This window comes from Setaria italica, chromosome IX, assembly GCF_000263155.2.
Source record: "Setaria italica strain Yugu1 chromosome IX, Setaria_italica_v2.0, whole genome shotgun sequence".
In the NCBI taxonomy this organism is placed as follows: domain Eukaryota; kingdom Viridiplantae; phylum Streptophyta; class Magnoliopsida; order Poales; family Poaceae; genus Setaria; species Setaria italica.
The window spans coordinates 14,005,100-14,025,574 of NC_028458.1; the positions used below are offsets into that span (position 1 = coordinate 14,005,100).

Genomic DNA, 20,475 nt, shown 5'->3' on the forward strand with positions numbered 1-20,475 from the left:
GTAATGGAAGACAATGAAGCAATCCACACTAGGTTCAAGGTGGTGCCTTTGCAAATGATGCTACAATGGGTGAACCTGAAGATGCTGCAAAAGAAGAACCTACTGATGGTCTCTCGGTCGAGTGTTGCGTGATGCCAAGAAAGACTATGATAATGACAAGGAGATTATGAAGTTGCAGCTTATGTTAGAGGACCACAAAACAATGTTGTAACCATACTGCAAATAAGGGTATAAAAAGTTAGGTAACACACTCGAATTGTTGTAATGGAAGGCCGCAAACGGTATAACGAATTGCCCTCAACAACATTTGAAGCAAAACGGGTTGTTTGCCCTCTAGAATTGGATGTACAGAAGATACACATGTCCTAACGTGCATCCTCTTTCCTCTACTGCGGTAAGGAGTACGAGAAATTGGATGCTTGTTTGGTTTACAGTGTATCTCGCTATAAGATCAAACGAGATGACCTTGGGATGTTGAGAGGCAGCCTCTTAAGAAAAGAGTTCCCACTAAGGTGGTATTTCCTTTTAATACCATATTTAAGGTATTTGTTCAAAAACAAAGCACATATTAAATTGATGCGATGGCACAAAGAAGAAAGTAAGCAAGACGGAATGTTGACAGTTGGTGGTCGTTATTGACCGAATTTTGGCCTCCAAATTCCTAGAAAATGATAAGCATATCAAAAAGCCCATGCATAGTATTAATAAATAATGTATCTCCACGAGTTTTGGTGTCTGTTCGATGTAGGTAACAACTAGATCAAATTTGGACGAATTCTGGCTCAGAGCCAGTTCAGACGGGTCCTCTCCTCCACTTGTGGATGATGGCCTTCTGGAGATTGTGGGGTTTCACCATATTAGAGCATAGGGGAGCTCTACCAAATCTTATCATATCATACCTCGTAACAACTTAGACTTAGATCAAAGCATGTGCTCCCATAAAGTTTTAGGTTCAACAATTTCATACCAATAAACTCAAGCACTAGAAGAGTATCGGGTTGTATTGTATGCAAGGCACTTGCAGAATATCAACGGAGCAACTATTCATCATTTCCAACCTAAAGCATACTTAAGATCTCATGCCCTTGGCATGGGAATTTTTAACAAAGCAAATATTTGTAGTTTTCTAGTTCATACAAGAATGCTGGGCCCCGAGCCTCCGAACAGACGATCCGTGATTCATCATCGTCATCATCCTACAAGATCGCATAAAAGGGTGCTGTCGCGGGCCCTGAGCTGAGCAATTTGTCAGAACGAACACTGTACTCGTGCTAAAGCTTGCGTGATATTTTGCCGGCAACGAGGCCCGCGTCGCATCGGATCGAATCGTTCCGGACAGCGAAATGCAATCTGCCCTATCCGGCCTTTTTGCCAGGCTCTGCCACGAGGCCCATGATGCCATTGCAGTTCCTGATTTAATATCACGCCCACCGCGCGCTAATTAACATCAAGGCCGACCATTATTTTGCGACCCCCGTGTCTGCGATTCTCCGTGATGGCAAATCATCTCTGCACCCAGAAATGGATCTCGGGCATCGTCATTTGCAGCCGGAACCGGACGGCGATGGCTGGCCCGGCGCCGGCCAACCGTGACGAGTGACGTGGGGTCCCGAGACAACCAGAAAGGCTGAGATGGAGGCGCACAGGCACAGCCGCTGTCCCACAGCCATAGGCACAGAGCACAGCAGCAGATGCGAGTGGCGGGAGCTGCAGATCGCCATCGCGCGCGGATCCGAAGGGCTGCGAGCGGCGCGGAACCGACCCTGCCAGCGTCGGAAGAGGCGGGCGGGAAGAGTGGCCGTGAGACGCGGCGGCAAGGGGGTGACGTCACTGTTCGTCTTTTTGACTAACATAAACACACTGCAGACGCCTGGCTACCGGTACTGGACCGAATTACCACCGGGGCCTGGCTACCAAGGGAGCAGTATGTTACCAAGCTCGTATTTCCTTTACTTACAACTAGGAGTGGACAGGGTTTTATCGTAAGAGATCTGACCTACTCGGTTTATATCTTGGCAATTGTTTAAGAGATGTACATTTATCATTTTATATACCATGTACTCTTGAAGACATCTTTTAACCGCAAATTGGAGTAGATGCCAATGATGGGAGTACCCGTGAGGCCGTGACTGATCATGTTCTACTTCACAAGGGGATCTGCGGTTAATGTTGATATATAAGTACTACAGTATGTAACAATGAACTATCCAAATTTATTTTATCGTCATATTCAGCTTTTGGATGAAGTGGTTGATTAATGCCCTTCAATTTAATAGACGTAGAGTAGAGAGAGGTAAGTTTATACGAGCGAGATGTAAGGTTGGACTACGGTCTACGATGGTGTCCATACCCCGACATCATGACTTTTTTTTAGGATATATTAGGATCATGCCCGTACCCGTGCGTTGCTACGGGCTCATATCCCATCAGATAAACATGAAACTATCATGGATTATATTCACAAAGAAGGTAGTATTTTAATTGCATTGTCCACAATTATAGTAATTCATGATCGTGTTCACGATTTAACAAAAAATATATATTCTCACTTTTCTTTGTTTGAGACTTCACCAACACCAACACCAGCTTCCACTGCTTTCCCGCGTATACGACAACATGTCGGTATCCATCTCCATCTCTATCTCCACCGGCAGCAGCCCTCCCACAGAGCGCCGCGGCGGCCACACCACCAGCAACGGATGGCAACGCCCGTGCAGATCAGCAGGGGAGCTGCGTCACTGCCCTTGCCCGCAGTCGGCTGCTCCCACATGTCGGGGATATATTCCCAATACCCGCAAGGAAGGAAGAAGTCAGACTCCTACTAGGATTCCCCTGTAATCCTACTAGGACTCATCCCGTGTAATCCTACTAGGACTCCTCCTTGTAATTCGACTAGTACTCTGTCCTCTGGAGTATATAAAGGAGGGTAGGGGTACCTAGCTCGGCAGATCACACCTCAACACCCAAGCGCAGGGCGCAATATACAAACACCCCTAAACAGGACGTAGGGTATTACACTACTCTAGCGGCTCGAACCTGTCTAAATCCGTGTCTCGTGTCCTCGCTTTTACATTCAAGTTCCAGATCCGGTGATCTCCCGCTACACATTCTGCTACCTCGGGTACCCCTTGGTAGACGGCTGGTATAAAACACCGACACCACAGCACCCACGCTCCCCCCGCCACTCCAAAGCGTCCTGCCCATGCGATGTTGCTGCTTTGGATCTGGGGAGGAAAGGCGGCGGCGCAGCACGTTCACAATGGGAGTCGGGATGGTCTATGGTCTACTGGTTTGTGGACCAAGAGGACATCAATCTACGGTATCAGTACACCGGGTCTATGAGCCATTGATTTGGATATCTATGGCTTCATGATCATCTTCTTGCTCTGGCCGTTAATGGTGGAGGCAAGGGAGGGGATGGCGGCGGCGATGGCATACGCATATGCGCTAGGGATCCCTCGCGGGCTGTTGTGCTGAGATGAGGGTGGGCGTCTTTGCCTCGATCGTAGGACCACAAATGGCGGAGGGACGGTTCGGAGGCAACCCTGAGGATCGACGGCGGAACGCGCTGGGTGCGGAGGGGTGGACGGCCTACGGAAGGCCTCGGTACTGCGATGGTTGGTCGCCGTCCCAGGTTTTTTAGCTGTAGATGCACTAACCCATGGCTGGGACCTCTGTTTTAGTCGTTCATGACTCATGAGATTAGAGGAAAGACACCATGGCACGCTTTCGTTGCTGGGTGAGCAACTACGTCGATCGAGGAAGATGAAATGTGTGGGTTTCCCCTTCCTGTCATGCTTCTAAGAATAGTACTAGCAGGTAGCAGCCATACTTCTTGCTCGCTCGCTTCCATCCGTCAGCTTTCGCGCTCCAGTGTCAAAACCATCGCTGTATTGCGTAGAACCCAGCCGGCTGATCGCTCACAACCGCTCTTTTAAGATAAAAATAGCAACTAAATCGGAGAATAAGACCGACGGCCCCAAAATATTTTGTCCGAAAAGTATTGATATCCTTCTCTACACCATACATAACCTAAGCCCTGTTTGGAGTTGCTTTTCTGGAACTCGCTTATCTGGCAAGCAAGCTTATCCGATAAGCCTGCTGACTGGAAAATCTGCTGTCTGAATAAGCATGGTGTTTGGCAATCCTGATTATTTTGTGTCGATTGTCTGTCCTGGTTGGTAAATTGACCTGAATGCCCCTAAATTGCCTGGAGAATCTGTCTGAATAGCTCATTCCTCCCACGCCGCGGGCGGCACCGGGCCGGAGCCGTGGCTCGCCGAGCACGGCGACTTCTCCCGCGTGTTCCTGGCCGGGGCCAGCGCGGGGGGCACCATCGCGCACGTCGTGGCGGCGCGCGCTGGCGGGCAAGGCGCCGGCGGGCTCGGGATGCGCGTCAGGGGCCTCCTGATCGTGCACCCCTACTTCAGCGGCGCGGCGGACATCGGTGACGAGGGGGCGGCGGGGAAGAAGCGCAAGGCGCGCGCCGACGCGTTCTGGCGGTTCCTGTACCCGGGCTCCCCCGGGCTCGACGACCCGCTGTCCAACCCGTTCTCGGAGGCCGCCGGCGGGAGCGCGGCGCGGGTCGCGGCGGAGCGCGTCCTTGTCTGCGTCGCCGAGAAGGACGATCTCCGCGACAGGGGCGTCTGGTACTACGAGAACCTCAAGGCCAGCGGATACCCGGGTGAGGTGGAGCTGCTCGAGGCCCGGATCCAGGGGGAAGGGGCGTCGAGCGGCGGAGGCGGCGCCTAGGCGGGAGCGGCGGAGGCGGCGCCCAGGCAGGGGCGGCGGGGGCTTCCGGCGGCGGGGCGGCCCGCGGCGGGGGCCTGGCAGGGGCGGCGCCGGGATCTGCAGTGGGGCGGCACCGGGATCTGGGCGAGCGGCGGCGGCGGGATCTGGAGTGGCGGCGGCTGCGGGAGGAGCGGCGGCGGTCGCCGGAGGCGTGCTTGCCCGAGGGTACGGGGGAAAAATGCTCCGCTTGCGGGAGAAGCGTCTCCAGACCCGCGTAGGAGATAAGCCCAGTGCTAGTTCAATTTCAGATTTTCCACTAAGCGGCTTACGTGATAAGCGGGGAATAAGCGAGGCGTTTGGGTGGGCTTATCGCTTATTTTCACCAATAAGCGGGAAATAAGCGACTCCAAACAGGACCCTATACTCCTGAATAAATATTTGGTATGGTCATTATTGTCGTCCTTTCCCCAATTAACAAAGTAAGCTCGTGAATAACGCGAACAATTTCGCCATCGTCTACAAATTACATCCGAAAAGGAAATTCAGCCAATTACTTTTCAACTGGACTAGTCCAAGTCTAGAAGAAAGTCCAGTTCCTTAATTTCCAACTTGACTGCACACATGTGTGTTCACAGTACATGTATAAAAGTAAACGTCAATTTATGCAACTGAGCAACTCCTTCATGGTGCTCTGCTCGTGGACTATTCCATTCGTCTCTCGGAACCATCGCTTCAACGAAACAAAGACGTGCGTGGTGAATTCAGAGACCGTTCCATCACCCAGCGTTTTGCCTCGCTGTTCGGCCGGTCGCGCTCACCGATTCACATCTCGAAATGAATCTAGACACCAAAAGGTCAAGACGCGGATCGGGGAGAGACGTGGGGGCAAAGTATCGGTGACGAACGATGACGTCACCACGTATGTAGCATCGCTGATCGCTGTGCCCGTACACCGACACCTCCGCCCCTGGATTGGTTCATTGAACCTGGACACCTTCGTGTCGTCATTCACTGGTCGTCTCTCTGCTTTGCCTTTGCGGCTTCCCGCCTATATAAAGAGAGATCCAAGGTTCAGGCCAAACCAAGCCTGAAACTCTGGAAGCCTTGAAGAATAATCTTTAAGCATATACTAGTAACGTTGTGCATTGTCGTGCCCAACACATACACAGCCATGATGACGAGGAAGGCGACCGTGGACGCCAGGGAGGCGGAGGAGATCAGGCGGAGGAACGCTGAGCTCGAGAGGGCGGTGGCGGAGGCGGCGGCGAGGGAGGAGCGGCTGCGGCGGGAGCTGGAGGCGGCGCTGGCGCGGCTGGCCGTGGCCGAGGAGGGCGAGGAGAGGCTGTGCGTGCAGCTGGGCGAGCTGGAGGCCGAGGCCGTGACGCAGGCCGTCGAGTACCGGGAGCACGTCAGGGCGCTCTCCGAGCGGCTCGCCTTCGCCGACGGTGTGCTCAGGAACTCCGGGATCGCCGCCGGCGTCGGGAGCAGTGGTTGATCCAGCGACATGACCGGTACAGCAGCATCGCTCGGCGAACTCTGGTTGCTCGTGACGGATCTCGTGTAAGTTGTAAATGTTTTTCTTTTCCCGAATCACGTTGATTCGTGTGCGACGATGTATGTAGACTGTGTGGGGTTGTAAAATTAGCTTGAGATGATATTGAAGAGATCAGCCGCTACTGGTTGTTCTGGTTGGCTGGTTTCATCATTATAAAATGGGATCAGATCTTTCAAAAAAAAAAAAAATGGGATCAGGGCTGTGCCCTCTGTTTCTAATTAAAATAGGATCAGGCTTTGATAGCCACCAACTCATGTGCCAATGGAGAAGTGATATCATATAACTAGTTGGACAGCCAAGAATTCCCAACATCAGCAAGATGCCTAGGATGTTAGGCAAAAACTTCTATGTAAGGTAGAAAGAGTGGCGGATCTCCCACTTTCTTGATTTCATCAGTTGGCTTTATTGCGGTGAAACTAGTCTCTAGAGCAAGCAACAATTCAGTTGGCTTTATTGCCACGACTGGATCAGAGTTCTTCGCAGAAGTACGAGCAGGGCCGCCGGATTTTTCCGAGAAAGCTGGAGCACACGGCTGACAAAGCAAGCGAGCTCTTTCTAGAGAGAACTCGAACAAACTTTATTGCTTTCTGCTAAAGCAGGTAAATAAAGCCGCTGAAATTGGGATGACCATGACAACAAACCAACTGAATGTACCAAACTTTTTTCACTTTAAACACGACGTAAAATGCAAAACATATATATTTAGTGCATACCCCAATCCCCACTGTACCATCATCTTTTTTGTTAAGTAGACCACTGTAACATCATGGATCACGAGATTGTAAAAGCACGTTTGCATCAATCAATTCTCCCGAAACGATCTGGCAATATTGATGTAAACGATAGCAGAACGATTGGACCAAACGATACGAGGTTGATGTACTTGGCTGGGTTAAAGGATAACAAAGACCAGGTCACTGGAGGCGAGAATCCTACACGCTCCACACAGCACACATGTGACATTTCCTGAAGACTTCTCATCCGTGTGTTTTCATACATTTTGATGGAAAACGACTACACCAGCTGCCACATCAAGCATTAAGCAAGAGAATAACGGAACCATGGACCAATATCAGCACAGCATAAGGACAGCCTGTGCTTAGGCAGACAGATCTGGACCCAGAGCAAGCCGAGCTTGACGCTCACTTTTGAGCCGCAGAGTCCACACCCAGCTCAGCCCAGCCCGATCTAAGGACAGAGAGTATGTCTTCATGTACTTATGCATATGGTCTATTATAACAGATATTAAAAACTTAAAATATAGTATTTCCTCGGTATATAAATAAATTATTGCTTCATAAGTGTATATAACTCTTCAACCCTACACCTTTTTCATAAAAAAAGGTTTTCTTAGTGTACTGGTTCAAGCTGAACAAAATTAAACTACACAAGTACGTAAAAGCGAAGGAATGGGGTAAGCATTTCATGTTTTCAGGCCTGGGGGTTCAATCAACTCAGCTCTTCAAAGATTCAATCAGTCATGACCCAGGTCTGCTCGTCACAGAATGTGATGATGATAATTGATAACCAGAACAAATATAACATAATAAATTAGGGTGAAATCTTATCTTCATCTAAAAAACTTGAATTACTGAAATTTGAACATGAATTTTTTTTCGATTGTAGAACTCACAAAGACAAAGCTTCATATTACCAAAAAAACGTCAATATTTAATTTTAAACAGCAAGGTTATATTACTGGACTATAGCAACATATATCTTGTTAATCAAAACCCCACCCCTGCATGCAAGTTCATTCGACATGTAGTGAGAAAAAAATATACTATTTTCAACAAGCTGTGTGGTTTTACCTTCTTTTTATTCATGTGCAGGGTACTAACCTAACAATTAGAGATTTCGAGATACCAGAGTCAAATATAATACATATACATAATAAGAAAAGTGAATTAAATCAAGCAAAGGAGTGACATGCCAACTGCATTTGATAATGGCAAGAACGCAGATACTAGAAGAAAGAATATCAACTGAATCAGGAAACAATATCTCAATAGAAAGCTGGCAATATGTGAGGATTATCTATTAACTTAATTGTCATCTAGTCCCAGAAAACTACTTCAAAGTTCACCAAACACTTAGCACTTGATGTTCAGCTAACAGAGTTTACATTTGAACATGTATTTCTGAAAATAAATTAAATAATAACAATGGTGCGTGTAAGATAGTGGCATAAAACCCCAAACTGCCGCCAAGGTCTCTAATAGATTCAAATATATACTTTGTTTCAGTTATTATACATATGGTCTAATTGGATTGTGAGAAAAGAGAAAATCTTCCTGTCCCAGCTATCAAAGAAACTGGTTAGTAAAAATCTTGAATAGGACTTATGCATGTCATAAAGAAAAATTTGTCCATCACTCTAAAAGTTTTGGCAAAGTAAAAAGCCAATTCAAAGGCTGCAAATTCTTTCTGGGGTCTGGGATTTTTTAGTGTAGCTAAGTCCCAAAGGGGGCCCCAGCAACTTTGGTGTAGAATCGAAAAGCAAGTCTGAGATCCCACCACAACCAAAACCATGTGGTGTAGGGATGGCCACATGAACCTCACAAGGGAAGCATGAGACTGCCATAACAAAATTGTCGCAATCAAGCATAAGGAAATAATATCCTAACATTGGGAAAAGAATATTCCCCTAGTATTATTGGCACAACGAAACAAAATTGTGACCTAAGGCTTTTCCTGAGAAGATGTGACCTATTGTAAATCCTAAAATAAAAATTGACCAACTATACCAACTATACTTACTTTATCCTACGACACACAGCAGACTCTGAACTCTGAAGTAGGAGCAACGTGGTTTAATAGCATGTAAATCCCAAAGCCTGGTGTGCTACAGCAGTGAAGCATGATGGGATAAGTCTTTGTGCTGTTGGGTCTTTGTGGCTGCAGCACATGGTCTTCGAGGCAAGGAACATTTGTTTTACTGATCGAGATGTTAAATTCGTAGGTACAATTCCAGTAATCATACAACAGTTAAATGAAGAACGGAACTATTCAGGAAGCTTTTTATATCCACTATCCTGCTACGTATTCACCATGACTGGTGTGTAAAAAACATTTTAAAATCAAAGTAGACCATTGCAATCTCTTAAAATACTAGAATGAGGTGATTGCCAATTTTTCATGAAAGGTACATATACCTCTTGTAAGTGGGCAAGCTCACAGCTGGCATCCCGTCAGATGGTATACTCTTGGTTATCAGAAAACCTTCATAAAAGAGGTTGCGCTCTTGTGAAAATAAATACTCCCCCACCACCAACCGAACGACCCAACAGCATATCACGGTCAAGGTAAGAAAGATAATATAATCCTCCAGGTGATCGTCTGACATTCAATTCAGTTTGGTAAATACAAAAGGCAGGGAACATGAAATGAAGAAAAATAATTAGCATGGAAAATTACCTTTCAGGACCACTAACAGGAACTTGAGCTCGAAAGGTTTTAAGGAACTGCAATATCTGCATGAACAAGTCCGATATAAAATAAATAAAAGAAAGGCCCGTATTTTAAAAAAAAAATTGGATTGCTACATTAAAACCTGAAACACTTGTCCAATAGTGGATGATAGAGAACTACAACAAAGTAACAGACACAGCAAAAGTTTATCCTAAATATTACTAACTTTCAATTTTCTTTTTTTTTGGCAGCAGACAACAAAAATGATGACGTGCAGCATGCTGCAGGAACCAGCAGCTCTCAATACTACATAATTCAGAACTGTATAATGGAAACCAATGACACCTAGATATACCTGTAATTTTCAATGACCAAGAATGAGAAACCAATATACCAGTCAAATCAAGGGTAATACACAAGTTAACAGTCACTTATTCGATATAACCTGACAGGCTGGCCTACCTGAAGGCTCAAAAATGACCGAGGAAGTATAGCAGGAGCTATTAGTGCTTGCAGCTGCTCGCTAATCTTGATATTTTCAACAGAAACCTGTGAAACAAGGGATCATAGTTCAAATTAGCAACTAACACTAAAATATCAAGGTTACAAAGGAAAAAGAAGATAGATTTTTCTTTTCTGGAACAAAAGAGGGCAGGATCTCTCTTCTATTCAAGAAGGCTGAAGAGTTGAAACAATGAGTTTGGGTCAGGAGACAAGTGCCAAAAGTTTAGGCATCGCAGTACAGGGAAAACAATAGCCATATCAAAGGTCAGCATTTGCTCAAAAACCCTGAAAGTCTTAATTAGTTAATTGTCAAAGAAAACAAGAGACTAAAGCAAACAAAGCAAAAAAAATAATGCAAGAATGTCCCAATATTGCAAATGACTTGTGTGCATCATCTAATCAGTCTCAGTCTACCAGTGATTCGTTGTCTGGTAATACAGCATCATCTTGCATGTGAATTAAATCATGGAGAGTGCTAACTGGTAATGTAACCCAACTATTGATACAACGCTACCTAGCAAGCCAGTACCCCATGACTCAGGCCTATTTTTTAACATTGCAGACTAAATGCCTCGCTATGTAAATGCCAACTCTTTCCATTGCAACTTTTTAAATCAGATAATCATAATTAGATGTTTTCGAAAAGGAATATTACCTCCTCAAATTGAAGAAAGATGTTGCGCTTAGACAGGATAACAAATTTTGCAGAGACCATCAGTGTTGCACCTTCTTGGTCCTATAGAGATTTATAAAAGAATCAAACATGTAAGAAAATTGAAAACATGAGGGTAAAAGAATAAAAGTAAAACTTAAATGTATAGGAAGGCCACTCTCCTATGTTATAATAAACATTAAATATTCAAGGTGTACTTGAATAAACAAGCAGCATGTCCAGTTGGTCAGCTCAATAAGAAATCTCAGTTAACAAGGGAACCACCCTTTTGCAATTGTCTGTGCACAGTGAATAACATTCATATGACACAAAATTGCAACCGTTGCAATTCCAGCTACAGCTCTGGACTCATTCCCAATTAACCAAATGCAGGTGTAATAATGACTTACAATTCCAAGTTCTTGATCTATGTGAAGAGGCACAATACCCATATACTCCCTCTGTCCCACAAGGATTGTTCGTTTAGAAAATTGTAGACAAGATAGCAGCAATGCTAAAAATCCAAAGTACCCCTGATAACTTTTCTTAATCGAATGGATTACCGAGTAGAATTAATTATGCATGCACGCTTGCAGTAATTGTCGGACCTATTAGCCTTCCTTATTTAGCAAGTCTGGCTAGGGCATCGATGGTGGGAGTAATTAAATGATCAATTCGTTAACTGGGTCAAAAGGAATTATGAGGGCATTTGTTGGATGGTCTAAAAGTTATATAAACACTTTTTGTGGGATAAGTTTTGGAGGCTAAACGAACAGTCATTTTGCGATGGAGGGAGTAAGGCTTACCTCTAGCAAGTTCTCAATGCTCCAGCGTACAACATTCCTCACAACTCCACCCTCTGACTGATCTTTGCACTCGAATTTCTGGTAAATTTGCCCCACCTGCATGCATAGATGAAAAAAACACCACCCTGGTCACAGCTCACAAGGCTTCAACGCTTCCCCACAAATTACTCAAAACGATTGCATAAACACACTAGTAATAAACAGTAACGGGCCAAATGCACTATCCACAGAAAGCATCCTGTTGATAATGATATACGAGCAGTGGAAACTCATCATCTCCAATAGCTCAAGTGCTCAACCTGTCGAGAGGCAGTTTAAAGTGAACAGAACAGAACTTAAATGGCACTTTTCAGAAAAGCATTCCTCAGCACCAAACATTTACAATGTGAAAATTCAAATTCCCAAGGTCTGCAGTTGATCTCAAATGTTAGTCATATCCAACTGATTCGTGAATCGTGATGTCTCTAAGTAGGCATCCCAATTGCGACGAGGACTAAGCGAGATTGATTAATGCAGGATCGGATACCTGCAGGAGCGGGAGCCTCTCGGCCGCCTCAAACAGCACGAGCACGTCCGACGCCGACGTGTAGCATAGCCTCCAGGTGCCGTCGAGCGCCGCGAGATCAAGCGGCGCCCCTTCCCCGGCGCCGAGCTCCTCCACGCCCACCTACAAATGACATATCAAATCAATCGAACCCCGCCGCTGTTTCACTAACGGCGCCGCGTTGCGCGAGCGCAGGATGTGTCTCTAGACGGGTTGAGTAGGGAATCGTACGTACGATGGCCTCCTCGATGGCGGCACGCTGGTCGGGCCCCGCCGCGAACCCGCGCCGCGTTTCCTGAACCAAGCGCAGCAGCTCGTGCTTCCTCCGCTCCGTGTCCGCCTGCGAGACTAGAGAGCGTTACAGAGTGCCGGTTTTGCCTTGCAAGAGGTGGAGGCGCTCGTGGAGAACGTACGGGGGAGGATGAAGCAGCGAGCGGGGCCGTGGCCGCCGCCGCGGCGGCGACGAGGGGCTGGCGGAGACGGAGACGGGGCTCGCGCAGAGGGCGCGAGCGCAGGAGGGAGGCCGCGGGCGGAGACCGCGCCGGGAGGCGGCGGAGGGAAGAAGGGGCGGCGAGCGCCATTGTTTCCTCGGTTCGACTGGATGAAGCACGAAGCGTGGCGCGGCACCGGCACAGCCTCGGATCGGTTTGGGGCTTTGCCTCCCCTTGCCGTTGGCAACTTGGCATCCATCCCCCTCACCTGCAAGTTCAGTCCGCTTCCTTTCGACGGCCTGGATGTTGTTTCGGCCGCCCGTCGATCGTCGTTGACAGCAACTGCTCAGCGTCCGGCACGTCGCGCAGGGCGACGAGCGAGCAGGCGGCCGGCCGGCCGTGGGCTGTCACGCACTCCATTCCGCCCGAAAGCCGCAAAGCCCATGAAAGGGGCGATAATGGGTAACTGTTAGGGCCTTTTGGAGGCCTCACAAGCACGCAGATGGAATAATCCCGTGCCGAGCCCACCAATATTTCTTGCTCACAATTCGAACATCCGTATACAGGAGCACTCTATATATCACAACGGGCAGAAAACAAGACAGAACAAAAAACCTTTAGAAAGTCGGAAGCTCTTTACCCTGATGATCATTTTCTCAAGGAGCGTAACATGAAATGGCAAATCGGCAATTCCATTAGCCAACAAAAATGTGTTCATATAGACAGACAGATGCGGTGGTGGGTACCAACAAAACTTCATGCGAAAGGAAAGCGCCCACTATTATAACAGTTATATTAAGTACAATCATAACAAGCCATGCTTGGGGTGAAAGCAAGTGTATGGAATTGGAATGGATTCTCCCCAGAAGCCTTTGAGAGGCTAGTGAGATTTCTTCAAACTGCAGATGGTAGCTGCTCTTCAAACTGCGTTACAGAATTAAGTTTGTAAACTGCAGCATCTTCGCCTATTTGGATGTTGTAGTTATGGTGCCTCTCAAGCTATTTAGCAAAGTAATAGCACCAAACTTCTCTTACACCGATTTATGTTCTGTACAAAATATAGAACAAATAATTTTCAATCAGGATCCTGAACATCACCAATTAAGTGGAAAAAGAAATGATATCATCTTTAAGGGATGAAACAAGCAGTAAAGGGGTGATGCACTTCAGACCATTTCAACTATCCAGGATGTTAAAACCCTAAACTAGACTGCTGTGCGGCATACTACAACACAATAAGCAAAGAAGAGTACCATTCCTCACTCGGCTAGTCTGAAGAGCAAAAACATCATTTGTTTTACATAGAGCAAAGGGTCTGCCTTGATTTATGGCTTATTATTTCCAGTAACAAAGGTTATGGCGTGATACCAAAAGAAACAAACTTGTTAATACGCAACAATTTCATTGAGACAACATGCTATGTTGACTTCACTTTATATTCAGACGTGTTGCTGGATAATTAAATGTATACAAAAGGAAGATGTTTGTATATCAATAAAGTTGAGCCTAGCACAAAGAGGTGATATTATGACTAATCATATTCTGACACTGCTAAACAATACATGGCTAATAATTTACCTGCAAAGCAGCATGCTCAGCTGAAGCTTAACAGTCTCCACTGCAAGGAATGAGAAGAGCCCCTTGTAACTTGCCACTGATGATAGGAAAGGAATCAGAGATCAGCAGTTCACCTGCAAAAACAAAAGAAAAAAGTCAATTCACAAACAAAATTAAGTTAGCAATATAAATTATAGAATTATATAAAAGAGATAAAAACATTTCCCAAAATGACTAGCACCTGGATGGTCCTGCATACAACAGAAGTTAACGGTAAAGACAAAACAAAACAGAACAGGAGGGAAACAACAGGTGTTAGAAACATAACCTGTAAAAAAGAGTTAAATAACAGATAGAATCAATCTATATGAGAACAAACCGTAAATAATTCAAGCTTGATCAGGAACCTGTCAAGCAAAACACTAGTAACAACAGTACAAAAATTTCAGTCAGCAAAGTCAGTCAGGTTCCTGCAGTCCGGATTACAGAAATCCTTCAAGGATTTACATTGCCGAACAAATTTACACAGCTCAATTATATTAAAGCGCTCAGACAATCAAATATTAGAATAGCATAGAAAAATAGCTGCATGTAAAGTAAAAAAGCAAACAAAATAACTAAATAGGAAGGGGGTAAAAAATAGAAGCAGCGAACGATTGTCTGAAAGTACTACTAATTTAGAATAGGCAGTTCAACCAAAGTTTACGAGTTACAACAAGGTTCCATGAAACTGAATTCATACTACATAGACATTTATTCAGTGCATCTAAGGAGTCTCATATCCCTTCATAAGTCTACAAAGAAGGAAGCTCTTATAGTCCCATCCTGTAATTGAAGGGGAAGGGGGTAGAAAGAACGGAATTAGGTGGCTGGCCAAAGAAAAGTAAGTCTCATTAGCTCTAGCTCAGGTCCATGCCATCTCCAACCTGGCTCGGGATTGGAGACACAGCAGTGTAGGACCTCTCGAAAGGGGAGGGATGCAGCTGTGCACCACGCCTGCGCTTAAAGGAGCAACCTTCACTGCTGTCGACTTCATGCTTCCTGCGGATACCCCTCACTGCCTGCTGCTCCAGTGGAGAGAGCGGAAACAACTGCCCACTCACTCGGCAGAGCGAGTTATGGTTATCATAGAGGATCCTCTGGTTACAGTTTTTGTCGCAGATGTGAGTGGTTCCAGTCAGTTTGCAATGGTACATGTTCCCAAATATGTGCTCATTCTGGCACCTTTTGTCACACTTGTGACTAGGGTTTGACCCTTCTGTGTTAAGAATGGCGGACAAGAAAATCACATTGCTGGGCTCAGCAATCACAGATTTGCCAAATACCTCCATTGAACTGCCGCTAAAAATCTCTTCACAGACCCTTTCAGTTTCTGAGGTCGGAAGTTTCTGCAACCCAAAACAAAAATTGGTTCAGAGTTTTGTTTTGGAGCTATTGCAAATGACCAAATTGTGCTATTTCTTGATGCTACTGCTGAGCCAATTCATCTGGGTAATATGAGGAAAAAGCTATGGCATTATGCATTGGGAATTGTATTGTCAGGAGAACAGAATAACCAACAGTGACATAATCTCGTACTTAACAATAAATTAGAGCAAAATGCAGATTCACGACATTTTCACCCAATTCTGTGTCATAAATCTGTAAAAGTTTTCACTCAGGTGCCTGAGCCTGACACGAATAATATGACATGATCCACTGAATTTAATCGAATTTTGGCCAAATCTGTAAGAGTTTCATGTCACCAAACCGAATCTGAGTTACGGGCAGTACAGCTGGCATTGAACCGTTGAGCGAATATAAAATTCGCCAATTAGCGCAGATACAAACAAAAAAACAAGACCTTGACAAGTCAGCACCCATCCCTTTCAACCGTGTAGGTAAACCAGAAATCTTTTCTACAAAAAAATTAAACAAAGGTGAACCAAAATATCCTAGCTGCCCCACTCCACCTCTGCCTTTATCACTGGAACTTTACCAGATCTGAACGGTAAAAACTAAACAACCCCCCCCCCCCCCCCAAACAAAAAAAAACATCTCATCGTCCGCAATAAATCCTCATATGGCAGCGTCTCACGCCAAAATCCGCAACAAACGCAACCGGTACAGATTAACAACAGCTAATCCAAAATCTAAACGGCCCCTCTTCGTTCCTCGAAACCCCAAAAGAGAATTTTCGAGCAAAAGCCTAGAGAGTGGAAGCGACGGCGACTTACCAGCAAGGTCGAAGGCGCAAGCCGGGGCAGGGAAGGGGTGGGGAGAAACAGCAGGGAACGACGCGGGCTTCGCCCTCCCTCTTCTCTCTCCCTCGCGTCTCCTCTCTCTCTCTCTCTCTCTCTCTCTCTCTCTCTCTCCGCCCCGCGTAACACGAACCTCGTAGTCAGCAACAACGGCCGGGAGGGAGGAGGGAGGGGCCCGATTTATAGGATCCGCGGCCCTCCTGAAATGACCAAAATGCCCACACACATGGGCCTAGCCGTCGACACGAAGCTCACTCGCGCGTGCTCGCGTCCGGCGTCCTGCTGGCTGACTCCCTGCACCGGCGGCTCAGATCGGCTCGTCTCGGGCTCACGGCTCAACCGGTGGGCCCGGTCTCCGGAATTATGAAGTCAGGCTACGGGCAGTTTGCTCGTCATTTCGTGGCAACCGCACGTTGGGTTTTGTCCATGGGACCCACTTGTCAGAATCAGTGGAATAGTTTAACAAGAGATGATTGTATCATGGATCATCTTTCCCAGATATTCTTTCGTGACAAGTGATAACTGGCTATCGTCCGAACAAGTTGCCTGCCGTACGTATAGGTCATGGCATCTGCTATGTAGTGGCTCAATGGTGTGGTATCTCGATTTTTCAATAAGGATTAGCGTTGCTTAAATAATTCGAAGCAACACAGAGCCATATTTCGCTTTATAACTTTGGTTTTTTGGTTTACACATAGACAAATAATGCCCAAAGGATTAGAACTTAGAAGCTAAAGACATGCACCCTCCATCCACATATGTAGGTTCCTTTTAGGATTTTTGGATCAAAAGGAGAAATGAGATTGTGGTGCCCCTTAATTAGTTGTCAATATTTTATAGAGATGCAATTAACATGTCTTTTTAACTAACTAATCATCAAGATAAATTAATGAGCCTTTTGATGAAAATAAATATTAACATTCATAGTGACGGTTAGTACCCCCGGCGAAGAAATTCAAGGCAGTCAAGACACAAAAAGGTCAAGGGCCCAACAGGAGGCGTGCTGAAGACGGTCCAGACGATGCTGCGGCCATCGCCCGACCTCCCTTGGTCGCGAGCCAAGAGCCGTAACTTGCCAGTTCGGCTAGATCGGGGGTGGAGCTCTCGATGGGCCCACAGCACCCCACCCACTCCTTAACCAAAGGGTGACCGGTGCCGTACCGGAAGTATTGAATGCAGGGCATGGCCCTCTTGACTGCCCCACGTTGGAGACATGATTGAGCCAGGGGAGCCGACCTTTAGCCAAGGGGTCCAAGGGTGAGACTACACCCCTCGAAACCGCCTAGGATGACCTGTAGAGCGAGGCCACGCGCGGTCGTACGTGCCCACACGCCCCGACGTCATCATCACCCTCGCCGCCAGAGTGAGCCATCAAGATCAAGACTCTACCCCCACGCGGGACCCGTATGGCCTCACGGGCAAGGTGGGGACCCAGCACCAGGCGTAACGACGCGAGGAGGCCGTGAGCATGCCAAGAAGGTCAGGGAAAGCTAGGAGAAGCGGCACGCCCCGTCCAGGCCGCTGACCAAGGCTCATCCACTCATCTTCGATATGGACGTCAGTGGGAGCTTCCGTCCTGTTCACTGCCACGGGGTTGGCAGACGGGACGGAGCACGCCGCGAAGCAGGCCAGGCCTTGCATAAGCGGCCCACGCCGCACAGGAGCCATTGTACGGGGCATACGAAGCCCACGATAAGTCAAGAAGACAGGACAAGAAGGCCCCTCAGTGCAAGGCTGACCGGCCATGCCACAACCCCCGACCTCCGAGGTTGGGGAGTCCCTCCATTTCTCAACATTGTCACTTGGTCCCTAGCTTATATAGGGGAAGTGGGCCTTCCTTCTCGCTCTCTCGCATTCCACACATACACCTACACATCGTACGACCGCTTGCTTGCAAGTACCCCGTTGTAAGCCCAGTGCACTTGATCCAAGGAACACGATTCCTGCCGAAACTGGATGTAGGGATCTTCCCGAACCAGTATAAATCCTTATCTCTTGTGCGCTAGCCATCTGAAGTGAGGAGAGTGCGGTGTATGATTACTAGTCGGCAGCACGAAACACCGACACATAGGCAAATTTTGAATGTTAAAATGCTTACATTTGTAGATGGAGGGAGTACGCAATTTATTATGTAAAACAGTTAATAATAAATTATCATAGTAGTGGATTTCTTTTTGCAATGCACTATTTTATTGAGATGCATTGGGCATTTGAATACAGGCAACACTGGAAATAATATGACAACCTAGGCATTAGCCATGCTTTATTGCAGCCACTTTCTTTACTTTTTATGGCCCTTGATTATTGGAAAGAAGTCAATTTACTTACTTCATTGATCCACTTTATCCGTTAACTCCAACAACAAAAATTTAGAGTCAATTTACTCCCTCAAGCTATTTTAGGTGGTCAAACCTACCTCCTAATGAGACTTACTTTTTGTTTCTCCGCGTGCGAGTTGAATTTTAATATCAGAATTATGCAAGATGACACCCTATGTTAGAAAATCACATTAGGAAATTTTTGTCATTACTTTTCATGCAGTTCTATATAGCTAGGATCAATCTTGTATTTAAATATTGGTGAGAGTAGTAAAATGGATTTTTCCCTGATATATAGTGTTTATGGAATAATTTCTATGACAAATGATACAATTTTCACTAAAAAAGTCTATGTAGTTTCGAGTTAAAATTTGAAAGATACAAGTGCTCAAACTTTAGAAATAATATAGGAGGGCAAGTGAAGGACTAAGGTGGATTGTATCAGTCTATCAGATAATGCTCTTCTCATAATATTTGTCTTTTTTTTTCCTTTTGCGTGAACTGGCGTAGCTGAGATGAACTACTCCCTCCGTTCCAAATTGTGGGTCGTTTTGACTTTTTTAGATTCATAGATATTATGGAACGGAGGGAGTAGCTAAGACCACACAGAAGCTCACTCTATCACATCTCAATGATTGCGAGAGGACAAAAGGGATAATCACTAAATCTAAAAGGCAGCTGCTTTCACTTTTCCCTAGTGCTGCATATACGGATATCAGATATACTACGTCCTCGATGGTTACTGTTTTGACGGACCAAAAGGACGCGGTCGTATCTGTCTTCCAATATAGCGTTAGCTCACCTAACGGCTCCACTTGAGCAACACCAACGGCCAGGTTCTAGAATACCTAAAAAAAAATCCCACCTTGACCCAAAAAAGAAGGGGGGAATACAAAAAAGAAGGTTGCTGAAGAACGCGTCATAATCCCGAGTCACCGTTCGATCCAATACTCCTTTGAATTTTTTGACTTCTCAGTGACACCCAGATTAAGTCATAAACCAAGTGGCCTCTGATAACACTTCCATGCTTTGATTAAGTCAAATATCATTCCTTTTGCTAACTGCGGCTCTCAGGAATTTCATGAAAATTACTCGTGATCATTTTCCCTTGATTGTCACAGGAGATTTCGCACTCAGTCTCTCACACAAGTCTCGCAGGTCTCAAACAAGTGGATGCGCAGTTGTTAGTTGCGCAGTAGCCCGAGCTGAGCCGAGCCGAGCCCGATACGGAGCCGGACTAAGCCATGAAACGAGGACCAAGCCACGAATGGGGGCCGTACGCGTGTGCACGGGCCGTGCGACCGACCACGTGACGGATTCGACGGGGTTAATATCCTTTTCAAAAAAGCATTCGTGGATAATAAACGTCATCGCCATCCATCCCGTCCCACGGCCCGTGAAAGAGATGTGGGCCCGTTGCCGTTGGGTGAGAGGGCGGCCCCACCTTCCATAGAGAGAGGGTAGGGTTAGGAGGTACCAAGGCACGCGGATGGGTTAGGTTAGGTAGAGGTGGAGTGGCAGCTCAACCTCGAAATTCTTCCCGGCGGGCATAGCGAAAGGACAAGGGGAGGAACGACGTGAGCTGGTGGGGCCCAGCTGCAGAGAGCACGTGCTGCACACTGGATGCGAAACAGCATCACTCCCGAGTCCACGCTGCATCTCCGTCGTTCATATGCCTTGCCGCTACCCCTGATCACGCGGCAAAGGCGCACAGGCAGCCATCCGA

General features: G+C 46.5%; 3 protein-coding genes across 3 annotated transcripts; 2 read left to right on the plus strand and 1 right to left on the minus strand.

Annotated features, from left to right (window-relative positions):
• Positions 1 to 4,227: 4,227 nt before the first annotated feature.
• LOC101755147 (2-hydroxyisoflavanone dehydratase-like) lies at positions 4,228 to 4,752 on the plus strand (the record flags this gene model as incomplete). Its single annotated transcript, XM_022829679.1, has 1 exon — positions 4,228 to 4,752. A coding segment is annotated over one exon (525 nt), but the record flags the coding sequence as incomplete, so codon positions are not given.
• A 934-nt stretch (positions 4,753 to 5,686) lies between these two features.
• Positions 5,687 to 6,439, plus strand: LOC101777275 (protein RESPONSE TO LOW SULFUR 2-like). The gene has a single exon (XM_004982586.3). The coding sequence runs from the start codon at positions 5,903 to 5,905 to the stop codon at positions 6,224 to 6,226; it is 324 nt and encodes a 107-aa protein (XP_004982643.1). The 5' UTR covers positions 5,687 to 5,902; the 3' UTR covers positions 6,227 to 6,439.
• Positions 6,440 to 9,199: 2,760 nt separating this feature from the next.
• Positions 9,200 to 12,894, minus strand: LOC101778241 (probable plastid-lipid-associated protein 10, chloroplastic). Its single transcript, XM_022823375.1, has 8 exons — positions 12,617 to 12,894; positions 12,439 to 12,543; positions 12,186 to 12,326; positions 11,660 to 11,755; positions 10,857 to 10,937; positions 10,160 to 10,246; positions 9,704 to 9,759; positions 9,200 to 9,508 (listed from the first exon to the last, which is right to left on the minus strand). Exons 1-8 carry the CDS (start codon positions 12,887 to 12,889, stop codon positions 9,478 to 9,480), a joined length of 870 nt encoding a protein of 289 aa, XP_022679110.1. The 5' UTR covers positions 12,890 to 12,894; the 3' UTR covers positions 9,200 to 9,477.
• Positions 12,895 to 20,475: the final 7,581 nt, after the last annotated feature.